Below are 23,156 nucleotides of genomic sequence, written 5' to 3' on the forward strand. Positions count from 1 at the left end.
CAAGTCTCACCATTGTCTATTTCCAAAGTTCTCATTTCCCGAAACAGTTCCTCCCTCGCTCCAGCTCCTGGTGACCTCTAATCTACTTCCTGTATCTGAATTTGCACATTCTAGGTGTTTCAAAGAAGTGGAATCACACAGTATTTGTCCTTTACTGACTGGCTTCTTTCTCTGAGCACCATGTCTTCAAGGCTCATCCATGTTGTAGCCTGTGTCAGAGCTCCATTTCTTTTTAGGGCTAATATTCCATTGTGTATATATTTACCACATTATGTTTATCCAGCCATCCACTATGGAAGGAAGGCTTCTTAATGGCTGCAATTCCACACCACTAGAGGCCCCAGGAGGGAGGAGGATTGAGGATCACTGCTGCCCACCCTTCCAGCTAGACCATGTTGGTCCCTTTACTTCCCAGTTGTCCCTGATGGGCCCAGTTACCCAGGGTTTTAGTCAGTCCCACAGACAGAGGCCACTGTGCTGTATCAGCAGGAGCACCCACCAGTCATCAGGAAACCCACGTGCTCATCACATGTGGTAGATGTGTGGCCTTGCACAAGTCCCCTTACTTCTGTATAATGAGGAGCTTGGAATGTGCGTCCTTGTTGAAGGTCCTTCCAGCTTCTTATTTCTACAACTCCATCAAATGTCCTAAGAGGGCAATGTGGCAAGTGGTGTGGGGTGGAGCAGACCCTCAAGGAATATTTGTGATTGAATGAATGAATGAATGAATGAAGAATTGGAGAATGAGGAACTATAGTATTCCAGTTTCCTTGTCTCCCTTCATTAGAGAATAGGCAAGAGGCTATAATTTGAGGTCAGACTGAATGGTACTTACATTATGAAACAATCTGGAATACAGGGTTCTACCTGAAGCATTGTTATTGTGTTTATTATTGTCTTTGCATCTTGCACTGAGTTGGAATTGTATGATTGGGCTTCTCATCAATTCTGTTTGGTGTAGAATTCTTGGCAGCTTTAATAAATACACTTGCATAAATTTAAGTGGGTGCACAGAGACTCTCACACTCTGGTCTGTTATGTAGCAGATGTAAACTGTACAGATTGTGGGCATCGCCGTGCTGTACCAAGTATGTGTGTGTGTGTGTGTGTGTGTGTGTGTGTGTGTGTGTGTGCTCAGAAATGTGCATACCTGAATAGACATGGTAGGCTGTCCATGACTGTCCTTGTCCTAGGAGCTCTACCCTGACATGGCTTCTGCTCACAAGGGTTCTGTGTTCTTCCAAAACACAAATATTAATAATTGCATAATGAAGGATTTTTTTATTATAAAATCCACTTGCATTTATGGTGATTATCAGATGATGAGGAAAGGAGATTTTTGTTCCTTGCCATGTCTTGGAATCTGACAGTGCCTTAGGTAGAACTGCACGTAGACCAGGCACCAGCATCCTCACTTGCCATAGAATTCTGGAGATAATTTGGATGTCATCTACCACTTTGGAAGTGGTGTTCAAAGTTCCAAGATGGAAGTGGTATTCAAAGTGCCAAGAAAAACACAAAAATCAATGATTCCTCTTCTCAAATAAAATCTTATGCAGAAGCCAGAGCCAATAAAAGCCTTCCAGATTGGTCAGGAAGAGGTAGCTACTTCTTCTCTGTGTGCATTTTCCATCTACATCCCCATCAAATTGGCTCCCTGGACTCCATTCAACTGTGCTAGGACCTTTAGACAAGTTCGCTTGTGAGTTAAAATGGCGTCGCTCTGGTTCAATAGCTAGGGGAGCCAAAGCTCGACTTCCCCAGTCTTCCCTTAACCTATAACTGCTCCCAAACAGCACTGTGGAAATGTAGGGCTCTCTGCAGCACTGAATTTTTTTCCTAAATGGTTAACTATCAATAGTTCTTCTACTGATGAGCAAATAGACCCAGAGAAGTAAGTGATTTGCCCAAAGATATTCAGTCAGCTGGTGTCAAAATCTAGATTATTAGCATCAAAAGATAATTGAGTCTCTGTCCTCTAGAAGCTTATGATGTAATTGAAAGGCAGGACATGTGTACATGAAAAGATAAATGGAAAACTAAGAAAGCCTGTACTCATCAGTGTCCAATTAGCTTGTGTTTAGAAGACATCATGATTCCTGGGAACTGAGGCTTTCTCCACTGAATTCTTCTAAATATTTCAGATATGGTTGTGACCATGGGCCCCCAGCTGCCAGTCGTAGCCCTAAGAAATGAGCAGGGAGAGAGGAAAGAAAGGGAGAAGAAGATGGAAAGGAAATGATAAGAAGGATATAGCACTGGAGAGAAGAGAAAATGATAGAAAGGAAGAAGAAAGACAGGAGCCATCTGAAAAAGTGAAGTCATCACTGCCCCAAGATGGGTAGGGCTTTACCCTCCATCAGGGGAGGGAGTCCTCCAGGGGCCCCAGGAAATCCTGCTCCCTCTGTTCGCAGCTTTGAGAGTCTGGTGCTCCCCTGCCTCAGCCCCATGATTTGTCCTCTCTTCTGCACTTCTCATACCTCCTCTATCCTTTCCAACCCCAACACGGAATAGTAGAAATGGGAATCTTAGTCTGTTGGACTTGGATTCCAAAGTTCCCCGGTTCCCAAGAGCACAGAAAGGGTGGGCTCACATGCTGATTATTGGGTGCATTCTCAAAGAGCTCTGGGACCCCTCAGGATTCAGGAGGGCACACAGAGCTCTGGCCTTGGGATGCAGGCAGGAGGAGGGCTGCAAAGGAGTGGACTCACAGGACCGGATAGCGAGGCATCAGTGGGAAGACAATAGTCTGACAGTTTCGCTCTTCTCCACTTCATTCATTTGCCCTTAGATGTTTTTGTGGCAATATAACACATGTTTTGAAAGGGTCAACTAAACTGTTTCATTTATTGAAGTGTTTTTGTTTGTTTTTAGATTTAGGGGTTGTTTGTTTGTGGGAATTAATTCTGTGAGGCATTCATGCCCCTAAGGCAGAGTAGATGCGTTGCTTCTCAGGATGAGTCTGTGCAGATGGCTATGTCCAGACTAAGCAACCACAGGCACCTGCCCTGCCTCTGGATTCATGTCCGCAGCCCTTCTTACTGACTCCCTGGGCCCTTTTCAGCTCTATCTCAGATCCTTAGACAACTTAGCATGACCCAGTTGTGTCTTTGGGGATAAGTGGGGACCAGTGAGAAAGGTTCCTGGCACCCAGAGAGGCCAGCCTGACAAACGGACCTTGGGACTGAGGTCAGGAAATCTGGTTCCCTGTCCTCAGCATGTACCCCCCTGACCTTCATATCTTATCAGTATCCTAGTTTTTAAAGTGAGGAGGCTGAACACACCTCTGAGCCCTACCTCTGTGTGTCTGATCACCAACAGAGTGCCCTAAATTCAGCAAATCCAGAACTGATGTCTCTTTCCCCTTCCTCTTCCAAGTCCTCTACTACAGCGAGAGTCATCAACATTCAGAGTCGCCACATTCAAAACTGCAAGGAGGGGACAGTACATTTATTTCACTGGCTCTTCCTTGAACCCCTAAGTGCAACCAGAAATCAAATTACATCTTTTATAAAGAATCTCTCAAATCCACCTACTTCTCAACCAGTCCTTCTGTCTCTACTAACAGCTCAGGCCTCCATGATCTCTGCATGGGTCACTCGCCCCCCCCCTCCACCCCTGTCATCACCGTCATGCTCCATGGCAGTACCAGACTACAGTGCACACCTGATCCAGCCGTCCTCAGCCTCCTCAGAATGGAATCCAAGCATCCAGGCATGGCCACACAGCCCCTGGGTATCTTGCTCCTACCCATCCCTCCAGCCCCATTTTCTCATAGCTTCACTCCAGCCAAATCAAATGTTTACATTTCCTAAAGCTCTCCATACTTCCCCTCTCCTTAGTTCTTACTCCACTTGGAATACCTGACCTTTCCCCACCTTCTTCCCCTGTACAACTCTTCATCCTTCAAGCTTCATCTCAGAAGCTTGGGAAGTCCATAAATAGCAAAGCTGCGCTTGCCTCCAGAGCATCGCTTACTTACTTATGGAATCATCTGTCCATTTGTCCTTATTGTACCAAGAGATTCGTTGTACCAACTTACCAAAGGTCAGTTTTGGAGCCCCTTTTCTCAAATCTCCAGCACCCAGCACATAAATATCTTCATGAAAATTTGAGTTACTCACTGTCATGTCAAATGTGTTTCTGGACCTCCACTTGTTATGTGCCAGGGGTGTGGGACAAATGTCACATGATGTAAATTAAGAAACAGGCTTTATTGGGAGAATTACAAAGGCCAAAGACCACAAGAGAAGCCACAGGTTTCCCAAGCCTCCCATCTCACAAAGGCGTGTGTCAGGCCCAGGAAGCCACTTGGCCTGCAGCGTGGGTCTACATTGCAGTAGAGAGGAGCAGGACCCCTCTTCCCCCATGGCTTTCTGACATTCATTGTAGGGAAATCAAACAAGGCAAAGAAGCCTTGTAAATGAAGGAATAAACAGATTGCTTGGTGCCAAGCGGTCTGGGTTGGGGGTGCCAGCTGTTCATAGGAGTTATCTGGAATGCCTGCTTGCCAACACATAGGGCTCCCAGAGCCTTTGGGATATTACTGTTCTCCTTACCTGGAGAGGAGGTACTCTAAGCGTGGGTGCTACCTCACTCAGAAAGCTCATTGTCTAGACAATCTTGAGGGAGCTCCAGAGTCACTTTCAGATAATTCAACTGGTTGTTCCACACTGAAAATGAATGGATGGATGGATGGATGGATGGATGGATGGATGGATGGATGGATGGATGGATAAAAGCAACTAACACATATGTGAACACATGAAAGTGCCTGACATGTAGTAGATACCCAACTTATGTCTGTTTCCCTTTCCTTTTCTGCCTTCTCATCCCAACTTCAACTTTGTGAATTTCCATGGAGGTTTCTGGGGCACAGAGGAGGTGGCTCTGTCATCTGTTGCTAAATATGAGAGCTCTGACCCTCATGGGGATGGGGGCTGTGTGGCTGTTTGATGGTGCTCCACCCCCCCCCACATCTCCACAAGCTTCCTCAGGTTGCACTGTGCCCTTATAACATGCTTTCCCTTTCAACACTATCCTGATGTTCATTTTAACCCAAAAAGACCTGACGCTCCCACACCCTGTGATTTGTAGCTGGGTCATAGCCCCCATGCAGCCATATCCCCAGACCAACTTCTTGATGCTCTAATGGGTGGGGCATAAAGGATGGGTGGTCTGCCTCTGAGATTCTGATTCAGTCCGACCTGTCCATTCACTTCCCACAGTTGCTCCCTGACCGGAGCCTCCATCAGCACGTGGGCCAGTGGTTCTTAAACTTCAGGTGCCTCAAAAACACCTGGAAATTGTCTGTAATGCACACTTCCAGGCTCCATAGCCAGGAGTTCTACTTCAGTAGGTCGGGGTGGGGCCCAAGAATTCTGCATTTTTTACCTTTGCATCCTTAAACTACTTTATCCAGAGGTGAGACCAGCACTCAGTAAATGGGGATTCAGAAAGAAAAAGGGAGCACAGGGGCATGTATAGGCCAATCTTTCCCTGCAGAGCTACCCATCAGGTTCCCAACACCCCACCCCAGGCTTGGAACACCCTTCCAGCAGGCTAGGTGGAGGAGGAAAGCCTTCCTGCGAGATGCCCCCTCCCCTCTCCCTAATGTGGGCGGGACCTGGAGGTCTTCAGTGAGCTCCACCTGGCCCAGTAGAGAATGGGAAACTAGGTCTGGAGGTTCTGAGTTGAGTGCTTCCTGGAGGCTGTGGAGTGGCCCATCCTGCTTGGAGGACCTGTGACCAGATGCCATATGGACTGGTGTTTTGTGGTCCAGTGAGAGATGGAGTGGGGCTGCTGCAGTGGGGAGCAGTGGAGCACGAGGGCATCCAGGCAGCCTTCACCTGGCGGGGGACGTTAAAGCTCTGCCCTGGGGCAGGTTGTGGGAGAGAGCAGTCAGTGGTGAGGGAAGCCAGGGAACCGGCGCAGAGTTGGCTAGCTCTAACAGAGCCAGGGAGCTTGTCCTGTTCAATGTGGGCTCCCACGGACAGGAGCTGCAGCGGTAAATGCAAATCCCTCTTCAGGTGGCAGAGGCGGAGAAAGACTACCTACCTCCAGCCCTGTGAAAAAAGAAATGAGCCTTTCCACTCACCACCCCTACCCCAGTGCCTGTCTCCATCCTGGAAATGCTGATTTTCACTGAGGACCCGGTCTATGTCTTTGGTCAAAGAGTTTTATTTTCTCAAGAAAGAGAGAGAGTTCAAATTTTTTTATCCATGTTTGTGAGCAGTTTTGCCTCTGTTTCAGCTGCTGTTAAGAGATCTTCAATGTCTCGATTTCTTTACAGTTGTGTTTTTGCTCTATTTCAAAGAACTCAGGTAGTACACTCCCCAAGACCATATCTATTATCTTCAGGGTTTGTTATCTTGAAAGCGTGGCCCACATTTCTCATGGTTCTGTTTCACTCCCTTTCTCAGCACCCTTCTCTGTCCAGGCATCGTTTCCCTTTAGATCAAGACATTATGAGTTCTCTTCTGAGAAGGTACAACATGTACACTGATTAAGAAAGGTGTTTCCCCAAAAATGTGTCATTTTTCCACCACCCTAATATTCACACTTTAACAGAAGACATTCGAAGACTTAAAAACAAACCCTCAATACCCAGAGGATTGGAGCTCTAACAGTGGAGCAGACTGTGGAGTTGGTAATTTGGCTTGGGAGGGGAGGGAGACCCCAACCAGTGTCCCTCTAGATCCTACCACAGTGGGGCATCATTCTCCTCCATCTCCATGTGAGATGTGCGGGGGCAGAACCTTATAAACTTTTCTTTTCTTTTTAACTTTTATTGGGTAACAGTGTGTTTTTTTTCAGGACCCATCAGGGGGGTAGAACCTTATAAATATCCAATCTAATGATTTTCTTTTTCTCTCTCTTCTATTTTTGTTTCCTAGGAACGAGTGGAATATCTCTTTCTCATCATTTTTACTGTGGAAGCATTTTTAAAAGTCATAGCCTATGGACTTCTCTTTCACCCCAATGCTTACCTCCGCAACGGTTGGAATTTACTCGATTTCATAATTGTGGTCGTAGGGTAAGTGTAGCTTCCCTTTGTATCCCTGTCCTCATCCTTGTCATCAACCACTACATACCTCTTTTTCCTTCTGTATTTATATCTCTACTTGATTTGGTCACTGCAGCACTGGGCTTCAGGCAGGATGAGAAGATCTATTAAATATCTCTTTGGATTCAGAGTTCCTCTAAAGGGAGAGGAGCTATTACTTAGGCACACCTCACACCACTGCCACCACATGCACGCATGTGCTCACACACATGCGCACACATGAGTCGAACCTGTGTGCTTTTGATGGATCCAAGGCTCCTTCATGCACCTAAGGGGAGTACTCTGCATCGGGTTTTGTATTCCATACCCAACCACACCTGGCCTGACAGTTCCTCTGACCAATTTCCCTACAGTATCATGGAGCAAATTTAGCTCAGCATGCCTGTGAGTGTGCAGTCCATGGGCATGGGGGTGGCGCTGGCACACAAGAGCCGTGGATGCCTCCCTCACCTCTACAGCAGGCCTTGTTTGTGACCCAAGAAACCAGGCCACTCAAGACACGTGGGTGAGAAGAACACAGGGAACGCTGAAGGACCTGGGTGATGAGTGACCAGACCCCAATCAAATACACCTTCCCATGACACTCTGCTGCACTTCAGTATAAGACGACACCAGTCAATATGTGCTTTTTAATAAAAAGCTATGTAAGGAATCTCACATCAAATTTAAAAGGGACGATCTCCTTATGAAAGAATTAGTAACTTCACAAAATATTCTCTAGGAAATACTTGTCCCTAACAAGCCTTCATGTGCTGTGTGAGATGTAATTATCAGCACATAGTTGATGAAGTCCCAACACCTCATCTGTTTTGTGAAGGGCTGGCACCTTTGCGGGGGCTTCCACTTCAGCAATGAGCTGGCTTCTTTGAGTTGTCTCTTCTTACTTTAATCCCAGAGTGATCAAGTCGTGGCCACCTTGTGTGTTTACGCCCTCAGAGTCCCAACTGGCTTCAGTGCCAAGATCAATACACCACTAGGCTCTTATCCCAGCAAGCTGTTTTCATGAATCCTTCTGTGCTGTCCCCCTAGGCCCCTGTGACTTCTCCAGAGCAGTCACTGCTCATGATATCATGGCCTGTCTGGCCTTTCTTGCAGGAAATAATTCAGGAGCAAAGCAAGATCATTTAGAAGTTATTTCCTTGTCTCAGGCCATCTGGATGGCTTATTAGCGTTGCTTGGAACTGTTTTCAGGTTTTTCCTTTCTTGCCTTTTTTTGCCTGACCAATGAGTGGCACCCTTTAGCCACATTAGCATCAGGGATATTTGGGTGGCATGAGGAGCACTAAAGTTAGAGCACTTGCCAGGTAGAGACCTGGCTCCAGAGGACTCAGAGTGAGGAGGCAGCTATAGACGAGATGGTGCTGCTTCTGTTCATGCCAGAATCAACCAAGAGTGACTAAAAAATGCCTTGAATTAACTCAGTAAACCATAGCAAAGGTCTTTAAGATGGGTTGTTTCAAATGCCCCTAAACCCTTTTTAAATCCAGCATCTTTCTCAAAGCCTCAGTCTCCCAAGAGCCTTTCACACATGTGTAGAAAAGAGCCCCAGGCTGAGGTCCAGTGCTTCTGGGACCAATAGAGAGGTGGGGGTGCATTGCTGGGACTCATTTTGTTTAGGCAGAGACGCTACATCTTTTTCTCAAGTTTAAGAGTGAGTCAGCGTTGACTACATACGATTCTGTGACCTATTCACAGCCTTAACTACAGCATGGGAGGTGGGAATAGGAAGTACCAGTAGGCATCAAATAGCACCCCTGGGAGGGAGGGAGCGAGTGCCCTGCCACGCGCTGCACACTGGGCAACCCTGCCGATCTCCAGCTTGTTTAGCCCTTGCTGCATCCCTTGGGCTGCTGCTGCTACCCACAACCACAGAGGGCAGACTTTTCGTGAGGTCAGCCCAGATTCTAGTCACATCACTCTGGTGTCCAGGCCATGGGGGTGATGAGGAGAGGGAAGCATCCAGGTTTGGCACGCTTCCAAATGATGCATCTAGGTGACTATTACAGCCGCAGAAGTTATGATGCTAGCAGTTGCTCACCTTGTGGTTCAACATGACCCTCTGAGTCTTTTTTCCCATTAGTCGCACACATGGCCATATTTGCCACCTAGTTTTTCTTCCCTATGGGTATTGGTCTTAGGGGCTTTCCATCCAGCCTAAATCTCAGCCCCTCCTTTTAACTCAAAAATCACACACACACACACACACACACACACACACACACACACAAGGTATAGCTCAGCCACCTATCTTCAGCCATGCCTCCTTTTCCTGATGCCTTTACAAAATTAAATGAATATCCCTTTGTTTCCCTTGTGTCTCCTGGGAAATATCTGCTTTCCTTGGCAGCCCCCGCAGCTACTTAGGGGGAGGTCTGTCCTGGCCTCCTGCACATCAGGGGAGTCTGCCTTGCCCAGGGATAGGTGGGTGCGCATGCCTGCTGCCCCACTGCCCGGCTAAGACCCACTGTCTCACCTCGGTCTTGCCATTCTGGTGGCCCGTGACTAGAGGCATTTCCTTCCCCCCTTTGACCTTTCACATTTCCTTCCTAAAGTGAAGTTGCCTCCTTGGTACCATGGAGAAATGGGACTGCTGAGCAAATGTGAAGAGGACTTCAGAGCCCTCTGTGAGCTACCTCCCCACACCCACCCTGAGAACCCAAGTGTCCTCAGTAGCTCCACCTGCTGGAGATGGAGGCAACGTGCTGCTGCCGCTAAGGCCGTTGTTAATCTCTCTTCCTCCCAATATGTCGGCCCTGCCTTTCTGACTCGCTGGGCCCTCTAGAGCCTCACTGTCCTCTTCTTTCAACAGCTTTAATGCCCAGCTAAGGAACTGCCAGACACACCTCCTAGAGAAGTACGCCCAAGCATCCGCACCTGAACCCAGCCCTTAGGGACTGGCAGGTATAAGGCAATGGTTTCGCCTTTACAGTATCTAATCAAGGAGAAACAGCAGTCCCTGCAGGCCCTGGCCCAATCCTGGATTGGCTAACCCCTTCCAAATTACATTTTTTTAAATTAAAATTTATTGGTGTGACAATGATGAGTAAAATTACAAAGGTTTCAGCTGTACAATTCTGTAGCACATCATCTATATATCACATTGTATGTTCACCACCCAGAGTCAGTTCTCCTTCCATCACCATTTATTTGACCCTGTTTACCCTCATCTACCACCCCACCCCACCGTTACCCTCTGGTAACCACTAAACTATTGTCTGTGTCTATGAGTTTTTGTTTCTTTGTTTGTCTTGTTCCTTTGTTGCTTTCAGTTTTATATTCCACATGTCAGTAAAGTCATATGAGTCTCAACTTTTTCTGTCTGACTTATTTCACTCAGCATAATAATCTCAAGATCCATCCATGTTGTTGCAAATGGCACTGTTTCATCTTTTCTTATGGTAGGGTAGTATTCCACTGTGCATATGTACCACATCTTAAAAGTGGACACTTCTTAAATAGCCTGCATCAAGTTGGGGCAGGGGTTAAAAGAGAAGAAAGTTGTCTAATCTCCACCCCCTTCACTGAATAATATTTTGTGAACATCTTGTACTCTGATAAGCATATTGCTTTCTTCCAGGAAATACTTAGCAACCAAATCTGGTTTGGATTTGAATTGTTGTTTGACAAACTTGCAAACTGGTCTCCATTTCAGTGATCTAGGCTTCAATGGAAAGAACACTTCTCTGTGGAGAAAGAAGCCTGCTTCCCCATTCTGGCAACCTCTGCCTGGGATTCAAGGCATCGCCAGCTAACATGTGAAACCATCAAATTGCCAAGTTGAGGTGAAAGAATCAAGAAGCAGAAAGAAAATTTAGATGTCATCTGGCCAAGGTCATTAAAATACTTTTAGCTGTAGAACCCATTATTCAAAAAAAGCCTTACTCAGAGGACCAATGAGTTAAACAGATCAAAGGGAAGCCACTCTGTTAAATATGGGGAAAGGGGCCAGAACCCCAGTCATTCATCTCTGGCCTCACTGCCCAAGAAGTCCCTGAGGAGTTCCATGGAACACAGTTTGAAAATCCTTAACCTAGACCAAATCTCTCATTGCTGGACTCTGCCTGAATTTGAGCCAAGCCCTCAGCTGCAGTCTCCCAGTTCCGGATCCAACATTGGAGCATGCGTCATTTAAAGCTCTAGCTTAGTCCTCAAAATGAAGTTGCCCTCGCCCCAAGTTCAGGTCTGATATGGGGGCCCATTTCTGATACCCGAGCTTCCTTCTTGACCACAGGCCATAGCCTAGCACACATGGTGCTTACAGTGAATCAGTAGAATCATCTTGAGATACAAAGGACAGAAATTGCCCCTGAATACCCTTTTCTCTCTTCTTGCTTACCACAAAAAGCCCAGACTCTAGACTTCCCTCACGTATGGTCTGTGCATCCTCTGATTCAACCCCTTCTCCCTCTCCACCCCACTCCTAAATACTTCCCACTGTGCCTTGTGTTCCCCACAGTCCAGTTCCCATTCAGGGGCTGCAGACATTTCCTATAAAGGGCCAGGTACAACTTTTCAGCCTTGCAAGCCATGCAGTCTCTGTTCCAACTGTTCAACTCTGTGGAGAGAACAGCCATATGTAAAGGATGGGTGTAATTAAATTCCAGTCAAACTTTATTTACAGAGCATGTGGCCCATGTGCTGCCCTGAGTCCTTGGCTTCATTCTGATCACTCCCTTCACTTTCTGGCTCTAGAGACTGATTGCCTTGCAGTCTCTAGAGGTGGCCACCTCTCTCCCAGATGCCTCATTCCACCCCTCAGGGGTCAGGAGAGTGGCCCTGCTTTCTTCTTATTTCTGCTTTCAGACCACGGCTCCCCCCACCAAAAAAAACCCCTCCAATTTTGAAGTGTGTGTCATCAGACCCTTCCAGTCCCACTTCCTATTGCAGCCCTCTGTACACCTATGAGCCATTCTTCCTTGAAGACAAGAGCTCTTAGCTCATTCTCACTCTTTCCAACACTCACTACTCCTGTCCCCACCCCTAGCAGCTTCTTAGTTTTCTTGATAGTTTCTTCCCTAGGGACCCTGACTCCATTCTACCTCAGCTGTCCACTCCCATGGTTATAGCCAATATCCTGCCATAACTATAATCTCAAGGCAAAAACCCTAATCTCTAAACAATACCACCCATCTTTCCAGCTCACTCCTCTAGCACTTAATTCAAACAATCCATTCCTCCAGCCTCATTTTCTCTGTTCCTCCCCCCATTAAGGGCACTCCTCCTTCCAACCAGCTGAGATGCCATTATAATCCTTCACTTGCATTTATACCCAACTTTCTATTCCTCTCTTCATTTATCTTGCTCACCAACCCTAGTCAAATCTAACTAGATGGAGATCTGTTTGATACCTGAAGATGAGCCACTTAAAGAAATAGAGAAATACACAGAGCTGAGCTGATGAGCCTCTCACATGTGTGACCACCAGCCTCACAAGGCCCACGGGGACTCCTGGCAGTCCTACTATATGTCCGTACTCATTCACTCTTCCACTTTCTTTGATGATTCCTTCATACCTTTCCCTTTCTCTTCAAACTTCCAGTACCTCCTCTCCTTTCACATTTTCATCTGATGACCTTGCTCCTATTTCCCTGGGAAACAGATGCAATCAAAAGAGAACTTTCGTGTGTTCTGATAACCACATCCATGCCCCTGTAATGTGCCTCCCTACATGAACATGATAAACTTTCCTGCCTCTATCTAAGGCATCTGCATTGACATATTGTCTGTCTCTGTTAAATGATTCCCATCACATGTAAAAGTGCTGTCGTATCTCCATTTAAAAACAAACAAACAAAACTCTCTTGATTCCATATGCCCTTCCGGTAACCACTATTTTTCTTCTACTTTTATAGCAAAATTCCTCAGTGGAGTTGTCTATACCAGGGGTTGGCCAACTACAGCTCACGAGCCACATGCAGCTCTTTAGGTACATTCCATCTCAAAAGTTTGCCAACCCCTGGAAGAGCCAATCCTGTCCCTCACAACATTTTAAAAATTATGCAAGAGCCATAAAACTAATGAAATCACCCTTATGAGAATAATATCCTTTAAAGATTTTATAAATGAAACTATGATAGTTTTATTTTCATTTTCAATTTTACTTCAGAGCCACATGTACGTACCCAAAGACCCACATGTAGCTCGTGACCCGCAGTTAGCTGACCCCTGGAGGTTCTTCCATCTCAAAAGTTTGTCAACCCCTGGTCTACAGTAGCCATCAGCCACATGTGGCCATTCAGTACCTCAAATGTGGCAATAGATTTCAAAGATTTAGAACAAAATGGAATGACAAATATCTCAATAATTCTTTATATTTATTACAATTGAAATGATAATATTTTGGTTATGTTGGGTTAAATCAAAGGTATTATCATAGTTAATTTCACCTTATTCTTTTTTTACTTTTTCAATGTGGCTATTAGAAAATTAAAATTACAGATGTGGCTCACATTGGTGGCTTTCATTATATTTCTACTGGACAGGGCTGTCTATTCTCCATCTTCACTTTCTCCTCCTATTCTCTCCTGAACTTATTATATCTATTAGGCTTTGGTCCCCATCACTCCACCAAAACCTGTTTTCAAGATCTCAAGTGTCTTCATGTTGTGAAATCCAGTGGTCAGTGGTCCATCCTTGTATTTGCAGCACTTGACACAGTTAACCACTGTCTTCTCACAACCATTTCCTTCGCAGCCCACCCTTCTAGCCACTTGTCTCAGTCTCTCCTTGGTTTCTCCTCTCCATGACCCCTCAAGTGTGGAGGCCAGGGCTCAGTCCTATCACATCTTCACTTTCTATACTAGCCTCCTAGACAATTAAAATCAGATCTGAATTTAATACAATCTATATAACTAGCAAACTTTGTCTCCAGCCTGGGCTCCATCCCCAGAAATCCAGACCCAATAGAGCCTACTCAAGATATCTATTCAGGTGTCAAATCAGCAACTCAAACTTCAAAAAGTTCAAAATACAACCCTTGATGTCCATTCCACCATACCTCACCCTTCCAATTGCTCAAACCAAAACTGCTAGAATGGTCTTTTATTCTTCTGTCTTCCTCACACCTCACATCCAGTCCCATCAGCCAATCCCGTCACCTCTATCTTAAAATAAATCCAAAACCTGACTATTTCTTACCCTCTCCAGCACCACCATATGGTCTACGCCTTCCACCTCAATTAGTACAGCAGCCTGTCTTGGCCTTATCCCACTGCAGGCTATTCTCCCCACAACATCCGAGTGATTCTTTTAAAAGAATCATGTCACTCTCCTGCTCGAAACCGCCAATAGCTTCCAACTCAGAGAGAAAACCAAGCACCTGAAAAGGTTCCCTGCTTCCTCTCCCACTTCATCTCCCACTCTTCTCCATTGACCTGCTTTGCTCCAGCCACCCTGCCACTTGTTGACCCTCTAACCATGACCATTTCCTCGGCCTGGAACAGTCTTCTCAAAGAGTTATGTCCACTTCTGCACTTTCTATAGGCCTCTGCTCAAGTATCAGCTAAGGAGCAAGTTCCTTTCCCAGCCTTTTGATGTCTAGCAGGAAGGCCTCCCACCTGGCCACTCCATACTTCCCTCCCTTGTAGCATTTGCCTTCTTATCACTTATCACTCTTTAAATGTGATCTACATTTACTGATTATTTAGTTTATTGTCTGATTCCCCCACTAGAATGTAAGCTCCAAGAGGGTAAGTACTTTGTCTATTTTGCTGTAGTCTCAGTGTCTAGAACAGTACCTGGCACATAGTAGGTGTTTATGTTTGCTGGAGTAATGACTATACAAACATAAACACAGAGTGGCAGAGCTGAAATTCCTATGCCTCAGTTACATGCCTTAATGTGTGGTTTTGCTCCCACTGGAAGCTTACTCATTTAACCATTTGATCATTCATTCGTTTGTTCAACATATTTCTGTTGAGCATCTGTTATGTGCCAGCACAAAGTAGATTTTTTGAGATCATTTATTTCTGCCCAGGTACAAATCAAAGAGAGGGGGTGTTAGGAGGAAGGAGTTGGACAGCCAGGCGGCATGAGGGCAGGAGCTAGGATACCATGGAGGGGGCAGAGGGCACTGTAAAGGGTTTGGGCCCTGGCAGCACACTTTCCTCGCTTTACACTCTGGCCAGGGCTGCCCAGCTCATACAAAGCCAGAAGTGTTCTCACAGCTTTATGATGGCAGAGGGCGTGCCCATCGCCTGTCTCAGACCTGCTGGATGGTGGTTATGCCCATGTCAGGGGAGATACCCACACCGGCAGATTGTCAATTTCCAATGTTCAGGGACCCTCCTGGGCACACACCTCCTCACTAGCGCCTGCGCTGGAGGCAGCTGCAAACTGCTTTTCCAGGCTTCCTTCAGAGAATTCCGAGCCCAGCTCAGCAAAGAAACACTGTCCTGACAGCTCCTTTTCTCCTTCCTCTCTTCTAGGCTTTTTAGTGCAATTTTAGAACAAGCAACCAAAGCTGACGGGGCCAATGCCCTAGGAGGGAAGGGGGCTGGATTTGACGTGAAGGCTTTGAGGGCGTTCCGTGTGCTGCGCCCCCTGCGGCTGGTGTCCGGAGTCCCGAGTAAGTAAAGCCATTATTTTTGTTTACAATGTTATGTTGTCACCACCTTCCGCTTTCCTTCGCTGAATTGCTAAGAGCACTTTGCAGAAGAATCTGATTTTATATAAATGGAGGTGTTTTGTGTGTGTGTGTGTTTCTTTTAATGAGTTCCGTTGCTTTAAAAAACCCAACTCTGATGTGAGTCCGTTATAACCCACTGTGGTCCCAGCTCCTGTAAATACATGGGGGGAAACATCACAGCAGTCACACAGCCAAATGAAGACAGTCCACACAGAGAAAACAGTCCTGTGGCCCTGCAAGGTTCTGGGCTGGGAATTTAAATACATTTGCAGCAGACGAGCAAGATGAGCAGGGACAGCTAATCTCCAAGGCTCACAGGCTATTTTAGCCAATGGGATTATCTCTACTTTCTGTATTTTTCCAAAGAACAATCAGAAAAGCATCAGTGGATGTTCTAAAAGTTCTGTTTTGCCATTTCCTCCAGCCCCTTCCTCCTCTCATGTCAAATGGGGCATCCCCAGCCTCAGATGCCCTATTTATGGACTCCACCTGTCATATGAGAACTGGCTTCCCCCAAGGGGTGGAGGGTGTTCAGCAATCCCAATCAGGCAGAAGGGGCGTTAGAGAGACATTGTCTATCAGGACATCAGTCATGGGGACAGCCCCCCTCCACGTGCTCCCGAAGCCTGTCCATTATAGATGAGCCCCAGGCACTGAACACAGCAGCTTCGGGCAAACCCCAGCCCAAGGTGCTCCTGGGGGCTAAGTCAGCTTTGGGAGAGCCTATCCTCCTTGTTCAATTTGTGGTATCTGAGCATAATTCTGGACTTGTTTGCTGAGACTTTACACTCTCAAATCAGCTCCATCAGATCCAGCCCAAGACTCAAGGCAGAGGAGATCCCATGACCAGGCTGAAAGCAAACTAGTTTGGAGATGGGGACAGGGGACAGGAGAACAAAGAGGTCCTTTACACCTGCACCAGAGTTGGAGCACTTGGTGACATTATACTGCTTGGTGATCTCTCTTAGAGTCACAAAATCAAAACGGGAGGGACCTTATATTAATCTGTTCAATCCTTTTTGTCCATGCACATAATAGTGAACAGATCTTCCCAAAGTAACTGAATTAACCAGCAGCAAAGCAGGGCTAGAACCAGCAATAACCTGGCTTTCAAACTAACTCTTTCCTACCATACCACATGTCCTCCTATAAAGAATTACCTCTTGATTGTCTTAGACATTTACACATACATCCTGTCTCTTCAATTACATTCCAAGTCCCCTGAAGCCCAGAATATGCTGAATGTCGTAGGGGAAACAACAGAGTTACACTGTTTTCTTTGTAGCAAGGCCTCTAAGAGAAGCTTGCAGCCTGTCTTAAACTCAAAAGTGAGCACAGAGCTGAGCCACACAAGCACATTTGGAGCAGATTCTCTCTACTCGGTCTTAACCACTTGGAGACATCTAGTAATAGAAACAGTGTATGTGTTGGCTAAGACCCAATTCCCCTTTTATGAAGCCTAAATTATTTGGATTTTTTTGGTCAATCAGCCATAACTCAACAGACCAAAATCAAGAGATGAGAAGGCAGGGTGAGAATGACTTTGAACATGACTTTAAGGAGCTTATCCTGATGGTGCAGCCAATGTGTCAGTGACAGGAACTATGAATTGATTCCAAACTTCAGCCAACCAAGCTCCAAGCGACATAATGAATCTTACCCTGTTATGTATGTGCTTATTAGGGGCCCACAATTTCACAGCTCTGTGCTGGGTATGAGAACATATCATAAGGCATGAATGTGGTCCTTTCTCTTGAGGAAAATAACAATCTAATAAAAGAGTGTATCAGTATATATAGGAACAAACAGTCCCACACTCATAGTGACTTAAAACCAGAAACACTTACACCTGGCTCATGGTACGTGAGGCTGTCGTCCAGCTGCAGCTATTCTGGGCTCAGTGGGCCCTGGGCTTGACCAGGTTCTGCATTTCATCTCATTCCAAAGCCCAGGTTGAAGAAGCATCCAGCATGCGGGACATGTTGTTCTCGTGGCGGAGGGCAGATGCTTGCAAAGGGGGGCATAGAACTAAACCACACAAGCATATTTTAGGGTTTTGCACCAATATGGCTTACATCACAGCTGCTCACATTCCGGTAGCCAAAGCAAGTCACATGGCTATCTTTGTCCCAAAGATAATGGGACAAAGAAATATACTGTACCTACAGAGAAGCATGAGTGAAAAACTGTGAACAAATAGTACAATCTATCACAAAGAGAGTGAGGAGATTGTTATTAACAGGAATGGTTACAGTAATTACTCCAGCACAGAGATTCTTGATTAGAGATGCATACAGTTGAGAGCCACTCATGCTTCAGTGCATTAAAAGGGAGAATTAGATTAGATAGAGTGGCTGGGGTGTCACTGTAGAAAAAACTTCCTAAAGTTTTGTCTCCATATGCATCTAAATAATGGTAGAACTGTATTATGGTGGTCAGAAAGAGGTCACACTTCTTGGAATTCTCTCATCAAGAAGATTAAGACATGAGATAGCACCACAAATATGTAACGTCCTGATATTACCTGCCATGCAATTCAGGAAGATATTTTTGTCATTAAAGATGATGACACTAAGATGGCTTTGCAGTTGTGGGTAGCCTTGCAGGTACCTCCATGCTTATGCATAGGGCTAATGGCTGTGTCTTGTTTTCTGTGAGTCGCCAGTAGAGAACAGCTCTTTTTGGAGTGTAAAGAAAGGACTAATCCAGCCCTTTACCCTTTCTCAGTGGAATAGTAGTGTGTGACTTTTTGAAATTGTAATGTAGACCAAGGTGAGTAAGCACACTGTACTAATTTGGTTGATATTATCTAGGAAAATGTCATCAAATCTAGACTACAAACCTAGACAAATGCCTCCTTCTCCCAGTTTGCATAACTTTAATTTGTCTCCTTTTATATTTCAGCAAAACTCCGCAAAAGACTTGCCTTTACCTATTGTCTCCACTTCTTGTCTTCCCATTCTTTCTTGTATCCACTCCACTCAGGCTATCTCTTCTACTACTGCACCAAAGCATTACTTATTGAGACCACCATGATGTCCATGTTACAGAATCCAGTGGTCAGTTCTCTGGTGCCATTTTGCTTGATTATTTGACTTCTGGGACACTGTTCTTTCTTAGTTCTGCCCTTACTTCACTTGTTTTTCCTTCTCAGAATTATTAGCTGATTTTCCCCTCCTCTTCTCATCTGTTTTACATTGGAGAGCTCCAAGGCTCAATCCTCAGACCTCTTCTGTATCTACACCCAGACCCTGGTTATCATGTCTAATAACTACCAACTGTATGTCACCAGCTCAGACCTCTCCTCCAAACTCCAGATTTGTATGCCTACCTACCTACTCCATTTCTTCAATCAGACATCTAAAAAGCATCTTGAATTTAACCATATCTATAACAGAACTCCTAATCTTCCCAGAGTCTTTCCCATCTTGATAAATGTCAACCTCATACTTCCAGCTACTCCGGCCCAGAATCTTTGACTTCTCTCTTGCTTTCACCCTTTGTATCCAATCCTTCAGAAAATTCTATCACCCATACCTTTAAAATACACCAAGAATTGGACTGTTTCTTACCACCTCCACATTTACTTGCATGCCAGCCACCATCATGTCTCACCTGGATTATTACAGCAGCCTCCTAACAGGATTCTCTGCATCGAACTTTGCCTTTTATCATAACCTAGTCATGACACAGCAGCCAATATAGTCCTCTTAAAATACATGTCTCTGCTCTTCTTAGAACACTGCAAGGCTCCCCTGACTCACTGAGTGAGGCCCAGAGTCCCATAAGGCCCTGCATAATCTTGCTCCTCTCCCGACTGATCTCATCTCCTTCCACCCTTCCCTTTGGTCCCTCCTCTTCTGCCTCAGTGACGTCCTTGCTGGACCTCCCATATTCCGAGCTCACTACCATTGCAGAGCCTTTGCACCTGCTGCTCCCTCTGTTTGGATACCCTTACTCAGCTATCCACGTGGCTGGCCAGCTCACCTCCTCTCTGACATATCTTATCAGAAAGGCCTTCCCTCACCACCCGTTCAGCCTCCTCACACTTCCTGTGCTCCTTCTCTGCTTTATTTTTCCCACATGGTTTTTTACCATCTGTCATACTATGTATTTACATGTTTACTTAATACTCCTTGCCTCACAAGAATATAACCTCCAAGAGGACAGTTTATGTTTGTTTAGTTCACTGCTAATGTCTCAGCATCTATAATGCCAGATAAATCTTTGTTCGTCACACAGTCCTCTCGTGGCTGAATGGCAGTGCTACACACAGCAGTTACAAAGCACTAGCTGACTCACTAAAATGATGCTAATGCTAAAAGACCTTCCATTTATATGTGCTTTCTTTAGCTTTTTCAAAGTGTTTTTACTTCTATCTTATTTGGTCTTCATGACAATTGTGTGATATGCAGATATATGAATTTTGACGTGTACACATGGGAGATATGTAGACATTTAAGTGGTTATTTCTTATAACAAATAAGTTAATTGAGTGGTCTGTGGGATTTGTAACACTAAGCCCAAAAAGTTGCCATTATTTTTTAAATGTCCATATGTGTATTAAATACCATTAGAATCAAGATCACAAATTATGGAGGGGGAGAGAGAATTGCGAGGGTACAAGTCCATGAGTCATTTATTAATTTGTTCAACAAAACCTATTGAGTGCCTGATTTATGTAAGATTTTGCTAGCCATACATCAGATACAGAAATGAGTCAGGTGCTAAGTGTGTTCTCAAAGAGCCCGAGTGTAGAAGAAAAAAAATTCATAGAATTGATGGTATAGAGCAAAAATTGGAAAGTCCCTCCTCCTCCAAAAAAGTTCAGATAAGATGTGATGAGTTCTGTGATGAGTTCAAGTATGCTTCCAGGCACTGTACTTTTGGGAGTGAGGAGAGTGAATCAGGAAATGCTTCTTGGAGGAGGTAGCAATTGGTTTGGATCTTGAAGGATAATCAAGTGGGGGCATTCCAGGAAATTATGAAAGGGAAGGAGCCTGACTGTGGCCCTGGAGTTGTGCACAGTAAGACTATATGGTTTAGGGGTTAATTTCACTGTGAATGTAGAAATCAGTTGATTCTTTTAGTGAAATTCTGTGTAATTGCAAGATTTGTCCATTTTGCTTCATCAAGACTCTTCCACAATAGAGGAAATCAGTTCCCACTGCTCATGAGGTTCCACTCTCCCAAGCAGAAGTGCTGTGAAGCACGCATGGTGCACCCAAGGACAAGTCATATGGAATAATAAATGTTGTATAACAAATGTGAATAATAAGTTGGGAGGGTTGTGATTCAGTATTTGCAATGTTTATGTAAGAAATACATTTGTTTGTGGAACAATAAGCAACAGCTCATTTTCTCCTTTCCGTATAATTCTGTATGCCCTCCTGGAGAAGAATTTTCAGGAGCAGACTGAATAAAGGGAGCAGACAGAGGGAGGTGAGAAAGTGTCTTAGCTCTGTGAGGTCTCTGACAAAAACACACAGCAACCCAGACTTGATCTGACGAAGCAGGGGATTGAACAGTCATCTCCATGCAAGATGAGCACCAGCCTCGGGAAATAGCATCCACTCACCACGAACACTTACTGAGCACTTTCTGTGAGCCAAGCACCAAGTGGGGCAATGGGGACATAGAAATAAACAGGACACTGTCACCATCTGTCAAGGTACTTGATGCTTTAAAGACTGCATGGATGTGTGTTTTCCTATGATAGGAAGTTTCTAAGGCTAGCTCTTTCTCAGTTAAAAGTGTTATTTCTGGAAGTACACAGAATAGAAAACAGCTTGTTATTATACAAGGGTTTGCTTCCTTACTGAGAAGTGAGAAGGGGCAGTGAAGACCATGTGTGGAGAGGTATCAAACGCTTTCTTCCTAATTTCCTTGCTCAGGTTAGAACTGTGTCCTGAAAACAAGTCAGTACCAGTCTGTCAACAAGTATCTGCTGAGTGGGTACCATACAGAAGGCAGGAGGAAAGACTTAAGACATAATGGTTTTGAGCATGAGCTCTTGAATCAGACTTCCTGGCTTCTGCCACTGACTTACTCTGTGACCTTGGGGAAGTTACTAAGCCTCTCTGTGCCTTGGTTTCCTCATCTGTAAAATGGGAGTAATAATAGAACTTATTTCATATATTGTTTGAAAAACTAAGTGAGTTGATGCATGCAAAGCATTTAAACAGTGCCTTGCTTAAGGTAGCTGTTACATTATATTACATTATATTACATTACATTATATTACATTACATTACATTATATTACATTACATTATATTACATTACACTTGTAAAATAGAAATATATGACATGATCACTATAAAGCCAAAAACAGATATACTTTAAAGATAAAGAATACTCAAGAGTTAAATATCAACCTGAGACCAAAAAATGCCAGAGAGAGATGTGTATGATTATTTGACTTGCATAGTATAGATAACAAAAGAGATTCAAGAAACAAGTTTCCCAGGGACCATGTCCACCCAGGAAAGTTTTAAGGAGGAGATAGTATTTGAGATGAGCCTTGAGGTTTATGTAAAAGAGGTAGGGATGGAGATGGAAGGACATTTAGGGTGAAAACCTCATTTGTTTGGGTCACCAATGCAGGCCAGCCCAGGCCTATGGGTGGACCAAACCACTACAGAGGAAGAGGTAGTAAGAACACAGAAGTAGTGAGAACCAGCTGAGAAAAGTCAGCAGGGAGCAGACTTGTGGGTCCTGGATTCCAAGCCAATAGGCAGTTTTCTAAACAGCCACTGCTGAAACATTCCAAAGACTGCACTGCAGAGAAACAGCTAAATGTCTCATAAATCCCCTAAAGAGTGTCAGAATGGATGATGGATCTTGAATTCAGGGAGGTCCATTAACCCATCCTGGACACGACAAGCTGGTGGCAGAGCTGGCTTGGGTCAGACCAGACCAAAGACCTCCGCTGTTCCATCTGCACAGCCTCCCTTCCGCAGGCCAGGTCAGGCAATCCTGCTTTCTCTCAGCACTCTGCTAGAGATCTTAGGCTGCAAGACACCTAACACTCTTTTTTTATTGTTAATGACAGAGTGGATCCCTGACTTAAAGCTTCCTGCTGCACAAGTTAAAAACTCACCCAAGTGCCCAAGTACCCAGGTGAACCACTCTTGTCCCGCAATGCAGTTTTCCCTAGAAAATGGGTTCTCCCCTCCTGGGGATTAGTAACCGTGAAATGGGCCACACTGATTAGCTAATGCTACCAATTAATCAGACCCATTGAGGGCATATTAGAGCTGCTAAAAACAACTTTTCTGAGTGTTTTCACACTTCAATAGTTCAAAAGTAGTGATGCTATCCTGCCTGAAATTTGCTCTTCGATAAGTTGGAGCACTGTGAATTTGCAATCACAATTACTGTTCCCAGCACAGTGTGCTGTGGCCCAGCGGGAAAGCCTGCAGTGTGCTGAGGGTGTGTGGGGGAGGGGGCGGGAGGGGTGTGT

General features: G+C 45.1%; 1 protein-coding gene across 31 annotated transcripts in view; it reads left to right on the forward strand.

Moving 5' to 3' along the window:
- The window catches only part of CACNA1C (calcium voltage-gated channel subunit alpha1 C), a 776,856-nt gene that overhangs the window by 502,398 nt on the left and 251,302 nt on the right, over window positions 1-23,156 (forward strand). For all 31 annotated transcript variants that reach the window (XM_019654082.1, XM_019654049.1, XM_019654052.1 and 28 more), the window contains exons 4-5: window positions 6,897-7,036; window positions 15,493-15,632. In XM_019654082.1, coding sequence (XP_019509627.1) covers window positions 6,897-7,036; window positions 15,493-15,632 — 280 coding nt within the window. The remainder of the gene's footprint in view (window positions 1-6,896; window positions 7,037-15,492; window positions 15,633-23,156) is intronic.

This window comes from Hipposideros armiger, unplaced genomic scaffold, assembly GCF_001890085.2.
Source record: "Hipposideros armiger isolate ML-2016 unplaced genomic scaffold, ASM189008v1 scaffold_213, whole genome shotgun sequence".
NCBI classification, from domain to species: Eukaryota; Metazoa; Chordata; class Mammalia; order Chiroptera; family Hipposideridae; genus Hipposideros; species Hipposideros armiger.